General features: G+C 59.3%; 1 protein-coding gene across 1 annotated transcript; it reads right to left on the bottom strand.

Annotated features, from left to right (window-relative positions):
- Positions 1–2,845: 2,845 nt before the first annotated feature.
- SKOR1 (SKI family transcriptional corepressor 1) lies at positions 2,846–16,951 on the bottom strand. Its single transcript, XM_025390616.1, is given in 17 exon segments — positions 2,846–2,940; positions 3,421–3,486; positions 3,998–4,072; positions 4,338–4,412; positions 5,783–5,854; positions 6,366–6,473; positions 7,409–7,499; positions 8,534–8,664; positions 8,776–9,081; positions 9,583–9,811; positions 10,049–10,739; positions 11,629–11,931; positions 12,467–12,473; positions 12,610–12,657; positions 12,660–12,693; positions 14,485–14,712; positions 16,910–16,951. Coding segments are annotated over 17 exon segments (2,601 nt in total).
- Positions 16,952–18,270: the final 1,319 nt, after the last annotated feature.

The raw sequence follows: 18,270 nt of genomic DNA, 5'->3' as shown, positions 1-18,270 counted from the left end.
ATTCTGTGCTCAACTGCCTCCTCCCAACTTCCAGGCCCCACTTGTTCTCCCTGGGAGCCCAGGCACCCTAGTCTGGGCATTCGGGCGTTGGCTGTAATGCCTAAAATCTGTCGCAAGGTGGCAACATTGTGGCGAGAAATAGACTTTTTTTAAATCCCGGTTTTTTTTTAAAAAAGCATATTTTCCCTATTAATGTTTCATTTAACTTAATTAGAATCTGGTAAACTAATTAAAGTAGCTACAAGCCCCGCAATCAGCAATAATTCGTATAATTATTGATAATTACATCCATACCAATCGTTTGGTTATTAACATTTTGGGGGGAACAAACCACTTCTAAAGGGACGCGAAGCCCAGGAGGGTTTTTGCGACTGAGCTTTCTGGGTCGGATCCGCCTACGACTCCAGTCCGCAGAGATTCCGGCCCAAATGGGGCGTCCCTTCCGGAAGGCCTCAGCCGCCTAGGAGTTTTTCCACTTTGGGGGGAATTGGGAAGGAAGGTTGGGAAGGAGCATTTGCCAGGCTCCTCTGTCGGGCCGCAGCCACGGAACTTCCTGCCTGGGTGGTAATGGTTATGCCCATTTTACAGGGAAGAAAAGTGCGGCTTCCAAAGGTGCAATCCGCGGTGGGGAAAGGCGCCGGCAAACTCCCACACCAGCGCTGTCCCGCCCTGTCGCAGTTCCACCGGCCCTGGCGCGCCCTGGGGTCTCCAGTCTCTTCCTCTCTGGACCTCAGTTTCGCCATGGGTCCAGCGGAGAACGGATCTGGTGGGTCCCATGCATATGAAACGTTCCCGCTCCCTAGAGGGACCCTGCCCAGGGATGGTATGTCCGGAGGCGTTGCCTCGCGGTGTGCCGGGCGCCCTCAACGTTGTTACCTCCTTCGTGTCGTCTCTGGGCTTAGCCGTTGGAACATCCTGGGACGCCAAGCCTCCGACCCCCAGCGCAAAGGACTCTAGGGATTGGCTTCCCGGCTGTACCGCGCAGCTGGACTCCCCGTCTGCGCAGCTTCGGGGAGGCCCAGAGCGCGCCCCTACTCGCCGGCTCCGTCCGAAGCCCACCAAGACAACCCGCCACGAAACTTCCCGGTCCCTGCAGCCCAGGGCTCCCGGTCCCGAGCCGCTGGCCGGTGGCACGGGGCCTGCCGTCCACTTTCTACGAGCCGCATGGACGGAGGCCTGCGTGTTATTTCACAGAGGCCGAAACAGAGACCCAGGAAAGATAAAAGAAGGGCGCAACCCGGGACCCCCACTAGCCAGCCGAGGGCGAGAAATGGAAGCCAAGGCTGAATGATTCCCAGTGCCGTGCGCTCTCTCCCACTCCATCCACACTCTCCTACCCGCAAAAAGAGTGTTCTGCAGTTTGCAACATCGTCTCTAGCCCAAGCGGGAGGTGCGCTGTGGAAACTGAGGCCGCTGGGAGGCCTTGCCAACCGCGACCCGGATGTCGGACGCCCCAGCGGAGGCCTGGCAATTCCTTAGCCCTTCTCGGACTAAAATGGACCGAACAGAAAATGCGGACCGGGGTCCCTCCTTTCGGGTAGCGGCAGGGCAGACGGGAGGCCGCCTGTGACCGAGCTCTCCAAGTCCCGCCTTCCTTTCCAGGCCTGCCGGGCGTAGACCCACCTTACGCGCTGCGACCTCCACCCCGCCCCAGTGCCCCCAGGCCAGGCCGGCGGTGCCCGCGCCATTTAAAGGGACAATTCTGGTTGAACCTAGGATTCCCGGCAGGGAGCCCTGTCTGTGAGCGCCCCGGAAGTAACTTCCCCGATGTGGCAGGCGTGGAAATGGGCATGGATGAACCTTCGGCGCCTTCGAGCGCTTGAAGAAAGGGCCGGGGACCTCTGCTCTAAGGACCATGACATAATGCCCCTCCTCCATCACGGGCCCAAGGGAGGGTCCTAAACGCGGCGAGGGAGTGCTCTGTGGGGGAAAATTGAGTGTGTCTGGAGGGGACAGTGGAGAGGTTGAGTGCTCGCTGCTGCCCACCTGAGCAGGCCCGATTCTGACCCCGGGCGCCCCAGAACCCGCGAGGCTGCTCCCACCCCCACCTGTTGCACAGTGCTCCGCCCGCCCCTCTCCGCCGATGCACTCCCATCTCCGTAGCCCCAGAAGTGACATCTTTTTTTTTTATTATAATTATTAAAAACGAAAGTCAAGGGTATAGGGTGGTCTCCCCAAACAGGCTCCAGGTGGTTGCCATCTCGTGAGTCAGTTGTCGCCCTTTTAAAGTGCTGTTACATCAAGAGGTTACAACAAAAAAATAGACAAAGCAAAATCCAAAGGGGAATGCAAAACGGGACTGGAAGTGGGTCCAGGAGAAGGAAGCAAAAATAACTTACAGCATAAATAAATTAAAGTGAACCTAATACTGAACCGAGAGACTCACAGTACATTTATATCCATTGCACATAGCCACTTTGTCATTAGGAACAGGAGTTTCAGAAGTGGACGGGACGGGGAGTGCGGGGCAGGCGCCAGCGAAGTTGCTACATTGTATTCACAATCCGGTTCAAGGCTATACAAAGGGAGGGGGCTCTCTCCCCTCCCGCCCCCGTCTGTCCAGTTTTAACCCCTTGAGGTCCGATGCCCTAGAGTTCAAACGGGGTAGGGGGATTTGAGGTGCGAGGCGGTATTTACACTTGGAAACCAAGCCGGCGCCCTGGACTGGGACGCCCGGGAGGGGGCGGGCAAGGTCGGGGAGCCCGGGAGGAAGGCGGGCGGACGGGCGGCTGTATTTACATCGGTCGGGTCCGAATGGCTTGTTCCTCGCTCAGGGCCGCCGCGGCAGCGGGTATTTACAAGGAGCAGCATGGCTTGAGGGCGCAGGGGTGCGGCCAGGCCGGCCCTAGGGCAACAGCGGGGGCTTGAAGGAGCAGTTGCCAGTGCAGTGGCGGGGCGTCAGCATCTTGCAGGAGAAGTGGTGCAGGGCGTCGTGGGCTTCTGGGGAGAGAGTCGCGAGGGTCACTCTGGGCTCCTCTCCTGGCTGACCTCACCGCGCAGTCCACCCCTTCCCCTCCCCGACCTTACCCAACCCTTTGGGGTCAGGGAATCTCAACGCAGCGGATCAGGAGAAGGCAGGAAGGTAGGACAAAGGCTGGTGATTTAGAACCACTGCTCTGGTTCAGTAGCCCCATTTTACAGAAGAGGAAACTGAGGCACAGTAAGAGAGGGGTCAGCCTGCTCAAAGCCAGAATTGGTACTAGAAGGCAGATTTTCTGGCGCCCAAAGCCCAAGTGGCTTTCTTTACCCCACCATCGTAGAATAATCTTCCCGTTAAAATCAGTTTCCACTTTTCTCCCTCTCAGATTCTGATCCATGTGGATCGTGGCCTTCCTCACTAGTCCCACTATTCATTCATTCACTCGACAGCACGGCCGGCACCCAGCACCCCTCCTATTTTTTGTTTCCTGGCTTCCGCACCTTTCAATTTCTGCTGGATGGCGTAGCGCGCCTTCCGCTCCTGGTCGAGTTCGTTACACAGGGTATCTGGAAGACAAGAGGAGGGGCCAGTCAGGAAACGCAGACCACACTCCGAAAGGCCGGGGTCACAGCCCGAGCTTCCTCCTCTCCCCAGGGCGCAGCTCCGCGCAGACACAACTCCAGGGACGGGGGAGGGGGTACCGGAGCTCCTAACTGCAGACTGGCGGAGGAAGGAAATGGCCTGGGATGGCGCTTAGAGGCAGACGGATCTAACCAAAATTAAAGCAAACTTAGGCATTACTTCCCAGGTAATTTTACGCCTCGATTTTTAATTTAGAAACCATGGAAATTGCCGCGATAAGAAGTTCAATCACTCCATGTAATGATGCCTGCAAGCCGTTTGCTGGGCTCGCTTGCCATTCTGAGGCTAATCAGAGTATACAAAGGATATTAAATAAAAAAAATAATTGTTAAATTACCTTCAATTTAAATCCAAATGACTGAGCCAACATTGCGGCTCCTGCCAGACGAGAGGCAGTTACGGCCCGTGCACGCGCTCACCTGACTCCCGTCTTACCTCTGACAATTTGCAGCTGTTGCACCATTTCTTCTCGATAAGCCAATTCCCTCTTCATTTGATCCTGAAAATTATCTGTGCAAATTGATTAAGTGAGAGCTGTTACGCACAGCCCCCTCCCCCAGCTCCACTTCCTCACTCCCTGCCCCCCTCCCCCCGCTTTCACCCCTACCCCCACTCCCACCCAGCCATTCGCCGACAACCCTGGAAAAGGACAGTTTCTTGGCTCCTGCAGGGCGCCTAGTGCCAGTTGCCTGGCACCTGGCTTTCGGAGTAGGTCGGGGCACCCTGGTGGAAGGCTCGGTGATGAGGTGGGATGAGGCAGGATGGCAGTGGGTACCTTTGAGACTCTGAAATTCCCGTTCCAGCTTCTTGCGGAGCTCCATTTGTTCCAGGAGCAGTTTTTGCAATTCGTCTGGGAAAGGGGAAAAGTGGGAGGTAAAGGGGGAGGTAAAGCAGGGTTATGTGGAGCTCAGGGGACCTAGAAAGCACCCAGGTTCTGCCTTGGCCAACAACCCTGAGAGGAGAGTTGAGGAGGATGACCAGTAGGTGGAGGCCCTCCACTCTCTGGCTTTACCAACTGCATTCAAAGGATTTGGGTGAAGAAACTGGGCTGTGGGATAGGATGCCCAGGAGAATAAATTCAGGATGGTGGAATCTAAGCCCTGGCTCCAGGAACTATGCAGCTGGGCAACTGCTTTAACTTGTTCCTAACTCCCTAATCTAAGAAGCTGGCCCACAGAAACTTGGTTTCCCACTTCAAGTGACAGACCCTCCCCCACCCCCACCCTTTCCATATAAATCAGGGAGGCTTTGGTCAGAGCCTTGGACACCTTTCCCAGAAAAATACACATACAACAGTTTGCCTACAATTTCAGGAGGTCTGAAGACTGCCAAATCCATGCTAAGAACCCTCACTATAAAGCACCAATGATTTTGAAGGTAATGGCATTTCCTGTAATTCTGTAACTAGGAAGAATGGAAGACCACCAATGCTTGTCTTCCTCCTGCCACCAATTCCGAAGACCATCTGTGGGCTAGTTGAGGGACAGGGAGCTAGGTGTAGAGGCCTCTGTGAGTACCCTCAGAACCAACTCCAGAGGGATAGATGGGGCACCTGCCCTGACCATGAGGTCATGGGTATCTGGGCCCTCCACCAGAAGAGGCTCCTTTGAAATGCAAGAATGAAAGGTAGAAGGGCAAAGTGGGGCTAGAGACTCCCCTACTCTGCACCTCAAACCATAGTCTCCTCCTTACAGGCTGAGCAGTAACCCCCAGGGATCCCCATTCTGCAAACAAGCTCCATCCTCACTCCATTTAGGGTAAGGTGGAGGTGGTTATACGTCAATTCCAGGAGAAAGAAAAACACCTCTCACATTCCTAAAATAAATGCTTCCCTGCAATCTTGCATTGAAGTCCTGTTTTCCATTGAGTTTAGAGGACCCAGACTGTCCTGTCTGATTGTCCACAGGCATCAAAAGTTCTCATCATCGTTATTCATTTCTCTTTCTTGCAAGGCTATTCAGACAGACCTGGGCCTTGGGAACCAAACTTCCAATAAACTTCTGGGGGTTTGTTTTACTCCCATGCTCCACCCACACATACATACCTCTGTGCCAGGGTAATGTGTCCAGAGGATCATACTTTCCACCCAAAGAAAGGAAAACGGATCCCCCCAAGGCCATGTCTTTCCACACTCACCCCCTACACGGATAACACCCCTCTACAGGAATGACCCATCACCCTCAGGCACAGTGTACACCTTTTTCACAAATTTAGCCTCACCTCTGGCCAGGTTCTCGATATCTTTCTCCACCAGCTGAGTTCCTGTGACATCCAAGGTAAGCCCATCTTCGCCTGGGATACAAGGGCAGATAAGAGGGGTTCTGTCCTGGGAGAGCCCTTGAGAGGGGAGGGGTGGGCTTCTCAGGAACCACATCGAGTCAGGGACCTACCCTAGACCCTCTGCCTTTAGAGGAGACAGTTACAGGCATCCGGTACTACCCACCTTCTAAGACATCATGGTAGGGAGTAGAAGAGTGACCCCTGGAGGAGACGGCCCAGGGAAGATGGGCCATCTAAGGGCAGGAAGTGCCCTTTGACCTATTTTATGTGGGTGAGGACGTCCCTCCATTTCCTTTCAGTACATCCTCTGTCCTTACCTGAAAAAACCTCAAATCCATCAAGGAGGCAGAAAACCTGGCCTGCACCCTGCTCGCATTAAATATTTATCTGCTCGCCGAGGAAGAAAACTGACAGCCACTTACACTTGATTAAAAGCCTTTCTCGCAAGCCTCTGGGAACGTGGGCGACCTGGGTCCCAGCTCCCGGGTGCGGTGGGGAGCGATGGGTTCAAGGGTTGGCTCACCTCTGTCTGTATTTGCAGGACTTGGCTGGGAGATACTCCTTTGGTCTGGATAGGATTTCCTCGTTTCCAAATCATCGGCGGGCGAGTGATTGTCTTCTTTATCTGGCTCTTGAAGGCAATAAACCGAGTTTCAAGGAGAGGCAAAGAAACCGTGACCCCGATACTGCCGGAGCTGCCGCGGTCGGGGCACCCGAGCCCTAATTAAAAGCGTCGTGGCCGCCTCTGGTTCCCGGCTGTGCGCCCAGGCGCGCGCCCTGAGGCTTTGGGCCGGGCACCCCGCCCCCCCCCCCCGACCCCCGCGCGTGGTCTGCTCATCTCCGGGCTTCACGCCCCCGCCCCAGCCCCTTGGAAAAGAGCAAGATGAGCAGCCGAGCCCACCAGGGACCAGCGACCTACATCGCGCGCAGATACTGGGGCACCGCGAGCGCGCGTGGCCGCCCGGTCTGTCCGCGCGACTCTTGCCGAGAACGCGACCCAGGCTGCGACCTTCGGGGTGGGTAGGGGGACATCGTCCGGGGTTCGGCTGCCTCGACCTGCCCGAATTTCCGCGGCCCCCAACCCCTCCTCTGCGAGGAACCTGGTAAGGCGCGCAAGTGCAGGGCGGCCCCCACCACCCAGCGTTGGGCCTCAGCTACCCTGGCGCTTCTGGGGTACCCAAGCGCGCGGCCATGTGGCCCCATCCTCCGCCCGGATCCGGCCTAGCCAAAGGGGACCCCGCGGCTAAACACACTTGCTGAATAAATGAGAGGCCTCGCAGGGGTGTCGGGCGTGATTTTGTTAAGGGTTTAACTCCGTGTCTGGGTGTACTGCAGCATGTGTGTGCGCGTGGTGCAGAGGGCGTGTTGTCATTGTTGTTTTTAAGTAACCAAAGGTTGAAAGTTGTTGGGAGTATTAGCTTAGCTTCCTTGTTTTCATTATTTTTCTTTCCCTCTCCCTCTTCCTCTGCGTCTCTCTCCTTGTCTTTCTTAACAGGCTTTCCTTGACCCCGGCCCTCTGTCTGCGGTTCCCCCATTACAGTGGCCAGCGGCCGCGACAGGCGTTACCGTGGGCCTCGGGGGTGCAGAGGTAGGAGGCCGCGGGCCCCAGCGCCACCGCCGCGCTCTTCATGTGCTCATCTCTCTCGGGCGCGTACACCTGCGGCGGCCGAGAAATGACAGGCGATTAGGGGGGCGCCCTGCGGCGGCCCGAAGACGCCCAGCCCTACCCCGCGGCCAAGAGGGAAAGCCGAGGGGGTGGCAGAGGTTGGTGCGTCCGCAGGACTTGAGCCGGCACAGCGACGCACGCGGCGCATCCTTGCGCCCTTGTGGATTCAGGATAATTATTAGCCCCCGCGGGAAAATTACTCTAAACACAAAGCGGCTTCCAAGCCAAGGGCCGTTCAAAGTGTCCTCCACCCTCTGCACCCGGCTTCTTTTAGGCACTTTCTCTCCCGCCGGTACCCCGTCCCCGGCACAAATGACGCCTTTCGCATCCGGTTAATGATTCGTGTTTTAATGAACCGAATGTACAGGTATGCGCACTCACTTTCAAAATGGCCAACGACTCCAGCCTGGCTGCATCCTGCCCCTCAAGCCCCGGCCCTGCCAACTTGAGAGCCCCCCTCCCGCCCCGCACGCGGTCCGGAGACAGCTTCCCAGCAACGAACCCTGTGGTTCCCAAGGCGGGAGTGCGAAGAGACTCGGAAAACTGCGAGTTGGGGTGGTGGGAGATTCCAGGGACCCGGTACTGCTGGGGCCGGACTCAGGGAAAGGCCACACTGTCCTCTCTTCTCCTCTTCCTTGGGGCTCTGATGCCCACCCGGGAGAGCGCTTTTCTCTGGCTCTGAGTTCCTTTCTTACCTCGTCTTTCTTCCTCCACACCCCTTTTCTGTCTCTGTATCTGGCAGTCTCTGCCGGTCTCCTCCCCATTCCCATCAACAAAAACAAAGCACACACGTTCCCCAGTCCTTCTCCCGCCCCCAGCTTCCCTTCCCTTCGAAACCCTCACTGGAGGGTGCGGGTGGGCCCAGTTTCGCAGCGCGCCAGAGGCTGGGCCTGCAGAGAGTGGCCTGGGCCTGCTGCTCCCACGCCTGCGCGGAACAAAATTCCCGTCCTCCGCCCGGCCCCGCAGCCCCGCCAGGCACAGGGTAAGTGGGAAGGCGCCACCTGCGGGGCGGGCGCGGGGCTCACCTTGGCCGGCGCGGGGCCTCCTAGGGTCCCGCAAGGCTCTCGCAGCTCGTAGCCGCCGCCGCTTGGCGGGCTCCTCTCAGGTCTCCGCACCACGTCGTCGGCCGCCAAGTCCCCAAATGAGGGCCGGCCAGCTGGGGGTGGCCCGAGGCGGCGCCGGTGGCGGGGGCTGCCGCCGTCGGGAGAGTCTGCGGGACCGTCCGCTCCAGAGGAGGTGGCGGAAGGGGGTCCAGTGGGCTGTTCACCGTCTGGGCCACCCCCTGCGCTGGGTGCGCAGGGCTCGGTCTCGTCCTGTGCGCCCTCGTCGTCGGGGAAGCGGTTGGATTCCACGTCCACCTCGGGTTCGTCCGCGGTGTCCACGTCGGGCGAAGCGGAATGGTAGCTGGAGCTGCCCTCGCTCAGAAAGTCCGGGCTCACGTAGCCGCCGCTCCCAGCGCCGGGTCCCGGCCCGCGAGCAGGCCCCGCGCCGTACGCCTCCCGGGCGCTCCCGTAGAGCTTAGCTATGCTCTCAGTGTCTTTGACCACCGGCCGGAAGGCCGACACATAGGAGCCTTTGCGTGCGGGCGGCGGGGGCGGCGGGGGCAGTGGGGCCAGGGGCGGTGGCAGCGCCTCGTCCGCGCCGTCTTCGTCCAGGGGCCCGCGGGACAGAGCGCTCGGGCAGCGCTCCTCCGCGCCGAGGCCGCCCTCTTTGGCTGGCTCGGCACCGTCCAGGGGCTCTGGGCCACCGCTGCCAGCAGCTGCCGCCGCCGCCGCCGCTGCCGCCGCCACGGCTGCTGCCACGGCCTTGGCTTGGCTCTGAGCAGCGGGGTAGGACGGTACCGGGAGGCTACCTGCTGCTGGCCAGAACATGGGAAACGTCGGGTACACAGTGGCGGCGGCGGCCGCTGCAGCCACTGCCGCTGCGTCCTTGGCTGCCCCGGAGGGTTGATGCCCCCAGAACATGGCGCCACCGCCCGGGCCCGCTCCTGCCCCCGGGGGCAAGTGGCTGGCTCCCGGGCCCCCCGCACCCCCGCCAGTCCCCGCGCCGCCGCCGCCGCTCCCAGTGCCAGGACCGCCCTTTGGCTCGCCCGCACCTAAAACCGGGTCGTCCTTTTTAGGGCATAGGCCGAAGGCCGTAGGGAAGCCGTAAGGATGGGGGAAAAGTGGTGGGGGCAGCTTTTGCAGGAGCCCAAAGCCTTTGCTGGGCACCGGGATCACCGGGTAGCTTCGTACGCCTGCGCCGCCACCAGGCCCTCCTGGGCCCGCCGGGCCACTAGCTCCCGTCGCCAGGCCAAGTCCGCGCTGCGGGTGGGGTGGAGGTGGCCCCGGAGGCCCAGCTGCCTCATCTTCACCACATCGCAGGCTTTTGTGGGGCGGCGGGCCTGGGGCCATCTCCGCACTGCACCCTGGGCCGCCGCCTCCACCGCCGCCAGCACCACCCTTCCCCTGCCCACCCGACCCGCCATTAGCACCGCCTCCGCCGCCTCCTTGTAGGGAGAAGGTCCGCTTGCGCGTGCCGCCATTAAACATGGCCTTGACGTCCTCCCAAGCATGGCTCAGTTCGTCTGTGGCCGACTTATCACTGAGTTTGAGGTGACGACGCCAGGAGTTGAAGTTGGCGGCATCGGGCTGTGTGTACTTGGCGTCGGGTGTGCGGTGCGAGTGGAAGATGAACTTGTTGGGCGAGAAGTACATGCTGCAGTAGCCGCACTTGATGCACTTGGCACGAGAGCTGTTGTAACGCGCAGGGATGAAACTACCACGCGACCCCCACGCACACTCGTGCACCACATCGAAGGCGAAGTTCTCGGGCAGCTTGGGTGGTTTGTGCTCGCCCAGGAACGACTTGCACAGGCGTTCGGCCTCTCGCTTGGTGATCATGCCGCAGCGGCGCGACGAGATGGGCATGGCCCCGGCCCGACGCAGAATCTCCAGCTGTACCGGCGTGCACTGCACGCACGTGATGCCCAGGGCCACGCGGCGGTTGTGGATCTCATTGTAGCTGTAGTTCTTGAGGAGGGTGTTGGAGATCTGCGCCAGGCACAGGCGCTCCTGGCCGTCGATGACCAGCGACACAATGGGCACCCCGTACAGCGAAGTCTCGCCCACCTGGTTGGGTTTGAGAGCGCTGGAGCCCGAGTACGGCTGCAGCTCCTGCTTGGAGTTGGGCGAGGAACTGCCCTCGCGCCCCGGCCCCAGCTGAGTGGTGAGAGCTTCCATGCCGCCGCTCCTGCGAAATAGAGAAAGCAGAGAGCAGATAAGCCATTTTCAGCTCCGCCGCCGAGTCTCGGGCCCGCCCAGTGGGGCGCGCCGAGTTGGGCGCGCGGGGGATACTTGGCAGTGGGGAGTCCAAACTCATTCACCCCCTGGACAGGCGTCTTTTGTTATTCAGACCCATGTTGGCGCCGTTAACAAAAGCCCCCGGGGTTTGGGGGAGGAGAAGGGGTAATGGAGACCTCAGGAATGCCCGGTCTGCAAGGAACCCAATCCCGTTTTCGGATTGGGAAGGAAGTGAAACCCAGATACGCAGAGTGACTTGCCCAAGGCCACACAGCAAAGCCATTGCCAAATCCAGGCTTTTTCAGCGCCCAAATCTGTGCGCCTTCGGCAACCCTCGCAGCCGGTGCTGCCGGCCCGGGTCCTGAAGCCCGGACTTCGGGGACCGGCCTCCCCTCTGCTCAGTCGCGCATGCACGCGGGCGGGCGGGGGCAGTGAGAGGAGGGATGGGGAGGCGGGGGAGGGGCGGTCACTGCCCATCTCCAGACAGCAGGGGGTGGAGGGGGGTGGGGAGAAGGAGGAGGGAACCGGGTCTGCTCGGGAAGGAGAGAGGCGGAGGCTACCGCTGTTCGCGGTGCTGAACCCGACCCTCTCCGAAGCGCTCCGTGCGCGCCCGGACCTAGCGCGGCCCCCACCGCACCCAGCTCGGTGCCGAGCCGGCTTCCGGGGACAGCATTGCCAGTTTCCACAAACCCGAGCTTCTCCTCTCACGCCTGGCTCCCACGTTCGTTGAGCAGAAAGATTTCGGCTGGATATATAAACCTTTTTCTTTCCAGCTATTAGTGAGACCAGGATCCTGCAGTTCTCACCACATTTTCTGCATTTTTAGCTGTATTCCAGACCAAAGCTGGTTTCCACCGAGGTCAACGCGTGGGACAGAGAGGTTCTCAAGGAACTTTGTTGGGATCCACTTCTTAGCTTCCAGTCGCCCACTCCCTGAGCTTTCCTCCTTCATATATGCCTTTCCCATTCGGGCCAACTGCAGGCTCCGGGGCTCTGAGCTTCCTCTTTCAGGGGCATCACCTCTCTGAGCATCCTTCATGCCTCGCTGTCCTGGTTCATATGGGCTGGAAGGAATCTCGGCCATCTTCGTAGCCATTGCAAGGCTCCAGGTACAAAAGTTGCTGCTGGTCCTGCACTTTGCTCTCTGGCTGAGGCAGGGAGGGAGCTGTGCAGGCAGACCTCAGCAGCGGGGACACTTGGGGACTGATGTTTGGGGCCCTCTAGGTCGCCTGACCCAGCCACATGTCCTCAGACAAGCCAAGCTCCCATCAGAGCGCCTGCAGCCTGCGGCCAGGGTAGCCCAACCCTGAGGGCTCCTCCCCTGCAGTCGGCCCTGAAGGTAAATCCATTTTCAGAGGGGCAACTCCAGACAGACAGGGGATCCCAGTTCAAAAGCCTTCAGCAAGGAGACTGGAATCTTCTGTTTATCTGTCTCTCTCCCTTCTTCTCTATTTGTCTAGGAGCCCCTCATTTGTCGATCTTATCTGTCCCTGAGCTGTCTCTGCCAGCTTGCTCCTCTTTCTTTCATCTGTTTTGTACCTTCTTCAAGTATCAAGCTATTTATGTATTATCTGTCTGTTTCATCTTTATCTCCGAGGATCGAACTAAAATAAGTTGACCCTCATTTCGGGTTGAAGTCCTTTATATCATTTTAGGAGGCAAAAACACTGTCCTGACTCCCGGGCTGACAAGCCCCGCGCCCTCCTGGAGGTGGCTGGAGGGCGCGCAGGGCTGGGAAATGACAGCTTCTCGGTTTCTCGAAATCGGCAACTGTGCCTGGCCCGCATACAGTGAAGAGAGCGCCCGAGCCGAGAGCGTACCCCAGCTGAGGGTCCTGGGTCCCTGCGCGGTTTTCCCTGAATGAGAGGAGGGGGTCCGGGCCCGGAGTCAGAAGAAGGGGGTCCCTAGGAAAGGAACGGAATTTCGGGGGCCAAAGCGGAAAGCACAGGCGAAGGGCCATATGCAGCGACAAGGAGCAGCAGCCAGAGCAGCTTGGGGAACACTCGTCGGCTCCCGGAGCTTGAGGGACGAGCTTGGGGAGGGCAGCGAAGCGAAAGACTGGCAATGGTGGGAGCGAGGCGGTGGTGTGGTTAGGTATAATCATAAAAACAACAGCCACAGGAGCCCAAATCAGAACTAAACGAAAAAAAAAGCTGCAGGGGCAGAGCACCGGGGCGACCGGCTATCGGACGTGGGTACTCACAGTGCGGCGGCGGCTGGAGCCGGGCGAGCGGTGCGCGGAGGTGCGCGGCGGGAGGAGCGGCAGGCGGGAGTCCGGGATCCACCGGGCTCTCCGGGTGACGGCGCGGCCCCTCCCCGCGCGCGCGCACAGCCGCGCTCCCTGGTTCTCCGCGCTCCCACCCGCGGCCCCTCCCGCTCTCAGCGGGCGCGGGGCGCCGGGGCCCCGGGCTCGGAGATGCGAACCCTGAGCTGTTGACCCCGAGGCCGGGGACTGGCCGGAATTAGAGGCCGAAGCCTGGAGCGCATGGCGCGGCGGCGGGGACAGCGCGGTCACAGCCCGAGTGGCGGGGCAGGCGCGTCTGACAGCTGCGAGCCGAGGCGCCACACCCACCGCCCGCGCAGTCGCTAGCGACCTCCCCGGGTCCGCCCGCCCGCGGGCCACGCGCGGCGCCCGCCGCCTCCCCGCAGCCCCAGGGCCTGCACTCCCCAGGTAAGCGACCGCACACCTGCGTCCAGCGCCCTGCACCTGCGTCCCGCTCTAGCTGAAGAGGCCAAGAAGGAGGAAAGGCCCCGGGGCCAAAAAGTTTGTCCCCAAGAATGAAGTGGGGAAGGCCCAGTGCTCCTGGCCAACGAGCCAGTTTTGGTCTGGACCAGGACCGGGTGATGGGGCTAAGGGGGACTCAAGAGGAACGGGCGCAGGGAGGAGTACTTCACTTTCGGGCTGCAGGCAAGGGCCGGGGTGGTGGAGCCTACAGTGGCCCTGGGGAACCAGTAGGGTCACCAGAGTCCGGGACAGGGACCTGGGTGCCAGGCAGCGAGGATGGCAGCCGGGAAGGAGCAGATCTGCCTCCCCCATGCTCCTGACTTCGGTGGGAGGTATCAGGAGAGCTCTAACCTGAGGAGGGGCGTTCTCCTGTTTCTGTCCCTGGGCAGGCGACTTGGGAACTAGGTTTGGGGAGCCCTTGGCCTTGAATGCCTCCCCTCGCCGTCACCAGCATGCCCAGGGCAGGAGCCAAGTCATCGCTGGGAGTGATCTGAGATCAACTACTCTCTCAGCGCTGCTAACCCAGTTTCCCCATGGGGTAGGTCCAGTCCCCTGATGCTACGGACGCCCCTGGGTACCTCCTCTCTCTGCTCAAAGCTCCGTTTCTCTCCACCCCTCTCCTGTCTCTCTCAATCGGTCTGTCCGTCTTCACCATTCTTTCCCCTAATGCCCCATTGGGTCCCCTTCTCTTCCTCTCTCAATCTGTCTCTACTTCTTCGTTTGAGTTACCAGTCGCACCCCGCCCCTCTTTGCCCGCACCCGGGCGCCCCGTCGGCCGCTTCCACCACCCCCTCCCTGCCCCCCTGGCATTAAGTGTCCTTAATGGACACGTTAATTAAACTGTAATTAATCATACTGTCCGGCCTAAGTTTGAACAATTACCCTAATCAAACAGAAGTTAATAATGGCAGGGATGGCCTGGGGCTCGGCAGGCCGCCTGGGCAGGGGGCGCAGCGGCCACAGCGACTACCGGCAGTGGCAGTAGCGACAAACGCAGCCTGTCCTTGGAACCCGGAAGGCGCCATAAATCTTTCGCGGGTAGCGGCGCGGGGTCGCCCTCGCCCCCCTCGCCTCGTTTTTCCCTCGGGCTACCGGGTATGGGCCCCCTTCTCTCCTGCGTCCCAACTCCTCTGGGGCGTGTCTCTCCTTTTCCTCCACTTCTCCCTTCTCTTCTTTTCCCTCCTGGCTCTCAGAGACCCTGGGAAGGGGCTCTGGAAGCGCGAACCGATCGCTGAGGCCTGGAGCAGGGACTGAGGAGGGGGCAGGCCCAGCCCACGGACTCCTCTGCCTTCTTCCCGGCTACGCTGGCTGACGCAGGGTACCGTTCTCCTAGGCCCCGAAAACCTCTCCCAAATTTGTGGGCTCTGTCTCCTCTGAGGATCTCTTTTAGATCGGGTTCTTGCCCTCTTCCTCCTCCTCAGTTCCAGTCTTTCTGTCTCTCATCTCCCTGCTTTTCCCTTTTCTCCCAGAGCAGTCCTGGAACCTGCTCAGTCCCTTTCTTTCTGCCTCTGGCCCCTCCATTCGGGCGTCTTTCCCAGGCTGTGCCTCTGTCCCGCTCCAACTCCCCGCTGTCTTTCCTCCCACACCTTCCCTAGGGAGAACATAGGAACCTATTTTCCGTCCCAGTCCGTGAGCTGCCCCTAAGTCCCCGCCAGCTCATTCTCCCTCCCTCGGCCCAGGCTCCCCCACCCCATAATTACAATCCCGTTCGGTAATTATTCTTAGCCTCCTAATGATTTTTTAAAAGGCATCTCAGAATTCGGCGTGGTCGCGACAAGGATCCTGGAGCCAGGACGCCCCCAGGGTGTTGGGGGGTGGGAGTGAACAGAGGATGGGCTGGGTCCCCCTGAGCAGGGCCTGCCTGTCCTGCCTCTGTCGTACAGCGAGGGCCAAAGACGCCTCCGTTTCCAACAGCCCGGCCGCAGGGGCCCCCGGGACCTCTTAGACAAAGGGTACCGCCCCGCACCGGGGGGCGTGCAGCGTCGACTCTGCGTCCCCGTTCAGCACCAAGCTACGGACAGCTCCCCGCGCTCTGGCCAATGCCAGGAGACCCACCCAGCTCCTGTCCCTGATCTAAGTTGGAGAAAGACTGAAGGCTCGTGGACAGAGGCTGGGGAAGCCCCGCTGTTCAGGGCTGGGCACCGGGGAGCAGGTCGTGGGGGTAGGAGCTGGGGCTCTACGATGGGCTGGCGTCCGGCGGGTTAATATCACCGCGGACCGCACTTTACTGATTGAAGAGCCGGTTCTTACAGGGGCCCTGGGAATAGATTGGAACCACTTATTCCCATTTTACAGGAGGAAACTGAGGATCCGGCAGTAGAAGCCAACCCCTGACCTTCTCCTCAACCAAGGCCCTCAGCCCATAAGGGACGCAGGCTGATCTCTAGACTCAAAAAGTGGTGCCTGGCATGCTGCAGAAAGGGCCTAGCCTGAAGGAGGGACGGTAAGGAGGGCGCAGCGCTGCGTTTCAGTATCGCCCTCACTACACGATGCAGAGGAGGAAGGCCTGGCACAGCCAGGGCACTTGCTCAGGTTCAGGCAGGCAGTGAGTGGCAGAGCTGGGACCGCAACCCAGGCTCCGACGGGATGGGCGGGACCCCTCTTCCTCAGTGGGCTCTGGGTCCTGCGGCCTTGTCCAGAGCCCGCAGTCGTCGCTGCCCTTGGCCTTCCTGACCCCCATTATTGAAGATTCTCTCTCTTTTATCCGCTGCCGGGTGGCACCAGGGGTCGAAGAGCCGGACTCTGGGTGCGAGCTGTGCCTTGTGCACTTCTCCTCCCACTGGCGGGGTCCGCGCTGCCTCCGTGTCCCGGGTGTGGCGTCCATTTGGGCTCCGGCTTGGGCTGGGCCTGGGCGGACGCGCTTCCTCCGCAAGCACATATCTTTTACTAGTTGAATTAACGGCAGTTTTCGTCAGTTAATTAGGTTTAATTTACATAATTAGTACAGTATAAAGAGGATTGGGGATAATCACGGGGTACGTAGCGCTTACTGTGTAAACACGTATTCTGAATTAAAAATCAGATGTAATTAAGGCGCGCAGGCCCTGTTTAGGCAGGGTTTTAATTGTAATGAATTTCTAATTAACACTCAATGATTGCCAAATGCAAAGGGCTGTAAAATTTTCTTGTAGTTTTGCTAATTTATTGTTTACTTAATATCTGGATATTAATCCGACGGCCACACAGGGCAGAGCCCGGCGCGGCGGCTGCCCTTGCCCAAGCAAGTGAAAGAGGTTGGGCGGGGCCTGCCGGGCACCAACCCGAGAGCAAATGTGAGGAGAAGGCGGGGGCCTCGGAGCCCGTGAGAAGGTGCTCAGAGCTCCGGGCCCACCTCACTCCGGTTGCGGACCAGAGACTGAGGCTGGAGAGGGCCCAGACTTGGCGGGAGGCCGCACCCTCTGGATTTCCGCTGCCTGGACCAGGCTCTTTGGGATCATAGGTGAGACCAGCGCTCCTCACGGCAGGGTACTCCCTGTTCTTGGGAACATCGAAAGGAGGGAGAACAACCGCAGTCCTGGTGGGCCCAGACCCGATTCCTCTGCTGACTCCAGGAAGGGCCCTGGACTTTGCCTGGGCCTGCATATCTGCATCTGTAGGATGGGCACATGAACCCCCACTTTGCAGGAGTGAAGGAGAGTGAAGGATTGATCCAGAGTCCAGGGGCTCATGAACACCTCTCTTCTAGAGCCCTGCAGATGGGTGGAGCTTGGTGGCCCTACTTAGGTGTAGGACGCTTAAGCTTCTGGGGAGAGGGAGAGCCAGGAGGCCTCGGGAATGGTTTGAAGGTCTTGGGGCCCGGCTCTGCCCTCCTGAGGCTCTCTCACCTGGGTATGCAAGTTAGGCTGGCAGAGACTAAGGAGGGAACCCTGGACCAGCCTTCTTTGCCCCAACAAGACAGAGAAGCCTCCCAGGCCTGAGCACAGGTGTTAGAAAAAGAAGAGCTGGGGCAACATAGATCCCATCTCTACAAAAAAAAAAAAAAAAAAAATATATATATATATACACACACACACACACACACGCACATACATATATATACATATATACATATATGTATACATAGAGAGGGAGACAGGGGGAGAGAGTGGGGGGCTGGGGCATGGTGGTGCTCAGCTGTGGCCCCAGCTACTTGGGAGACTGAGGCAGGAGGATCACTTGAGCCCAGGAGAGGGAGGCTGCAGTGAGCTATGACTGCACCACTGCACTCCAGCCTGGGCAACAGAAGGAGACCCTGTCTGTTAAACAAAACAAAACAAAACAAAACAAAACAAAACATCTCTTAAAGGAAAAGAGGGTGGCTGAGCAGCTCCAGCTGGCCCCAGGTTTTCCCATGAGTATCCTCTCCTGAATCTCTAGCTTGGGTCCCTGCCTGCATCCTGGCTGGTCCCAGAGGTGAGAGGCTCACCTCCTATCAGCTCCAGCTTAGCCACAGCCTCTTTCCAAGGTCTTTTCAGCATGGGGGAGACTATGTGGACACTTAGAAGTTTCCAATGAACCTGTGAAAACACATTGAGAAAACTCAGTGTCACCGGAGGCTTCCACCCCACAGAGCAGGCTACCTTACCTTCTCCCTCCCTGCGTCCACCTCTCCTGAGCCTCCTCTAAGTCTGCCTTCGTGCCGGCCCTCATCCCCCTCTGTCCATGGCTGTTTTATTTTCATCATTGGATTGTTCATGGGTTAATATTTTCTGGTCACTTTTTTGTGTTTCTCTCTCTCCCACTGGAATGTTGTGTTTGCAGTTGCATACCCAGGACC

This window comes from Theropithecus gelada, chromosome 7a, assembly GCF_003255815.1.
Source record: "Theropithecus gelada isolate Dixy chromosome 7a, Tgel_1.0, whole genome shotgun sequence".
NCBI lineage: Eukaryota > Metazoa > Chordata > Mammalia > Primates > Cercopithecidae > Theropithecus > Theropithecus gelada.
The sequence above is the reverse complement of the archived record's forward strand: the minus strand, read 5'-3'. Positions and strand labels throughout refer to the sequence as shown.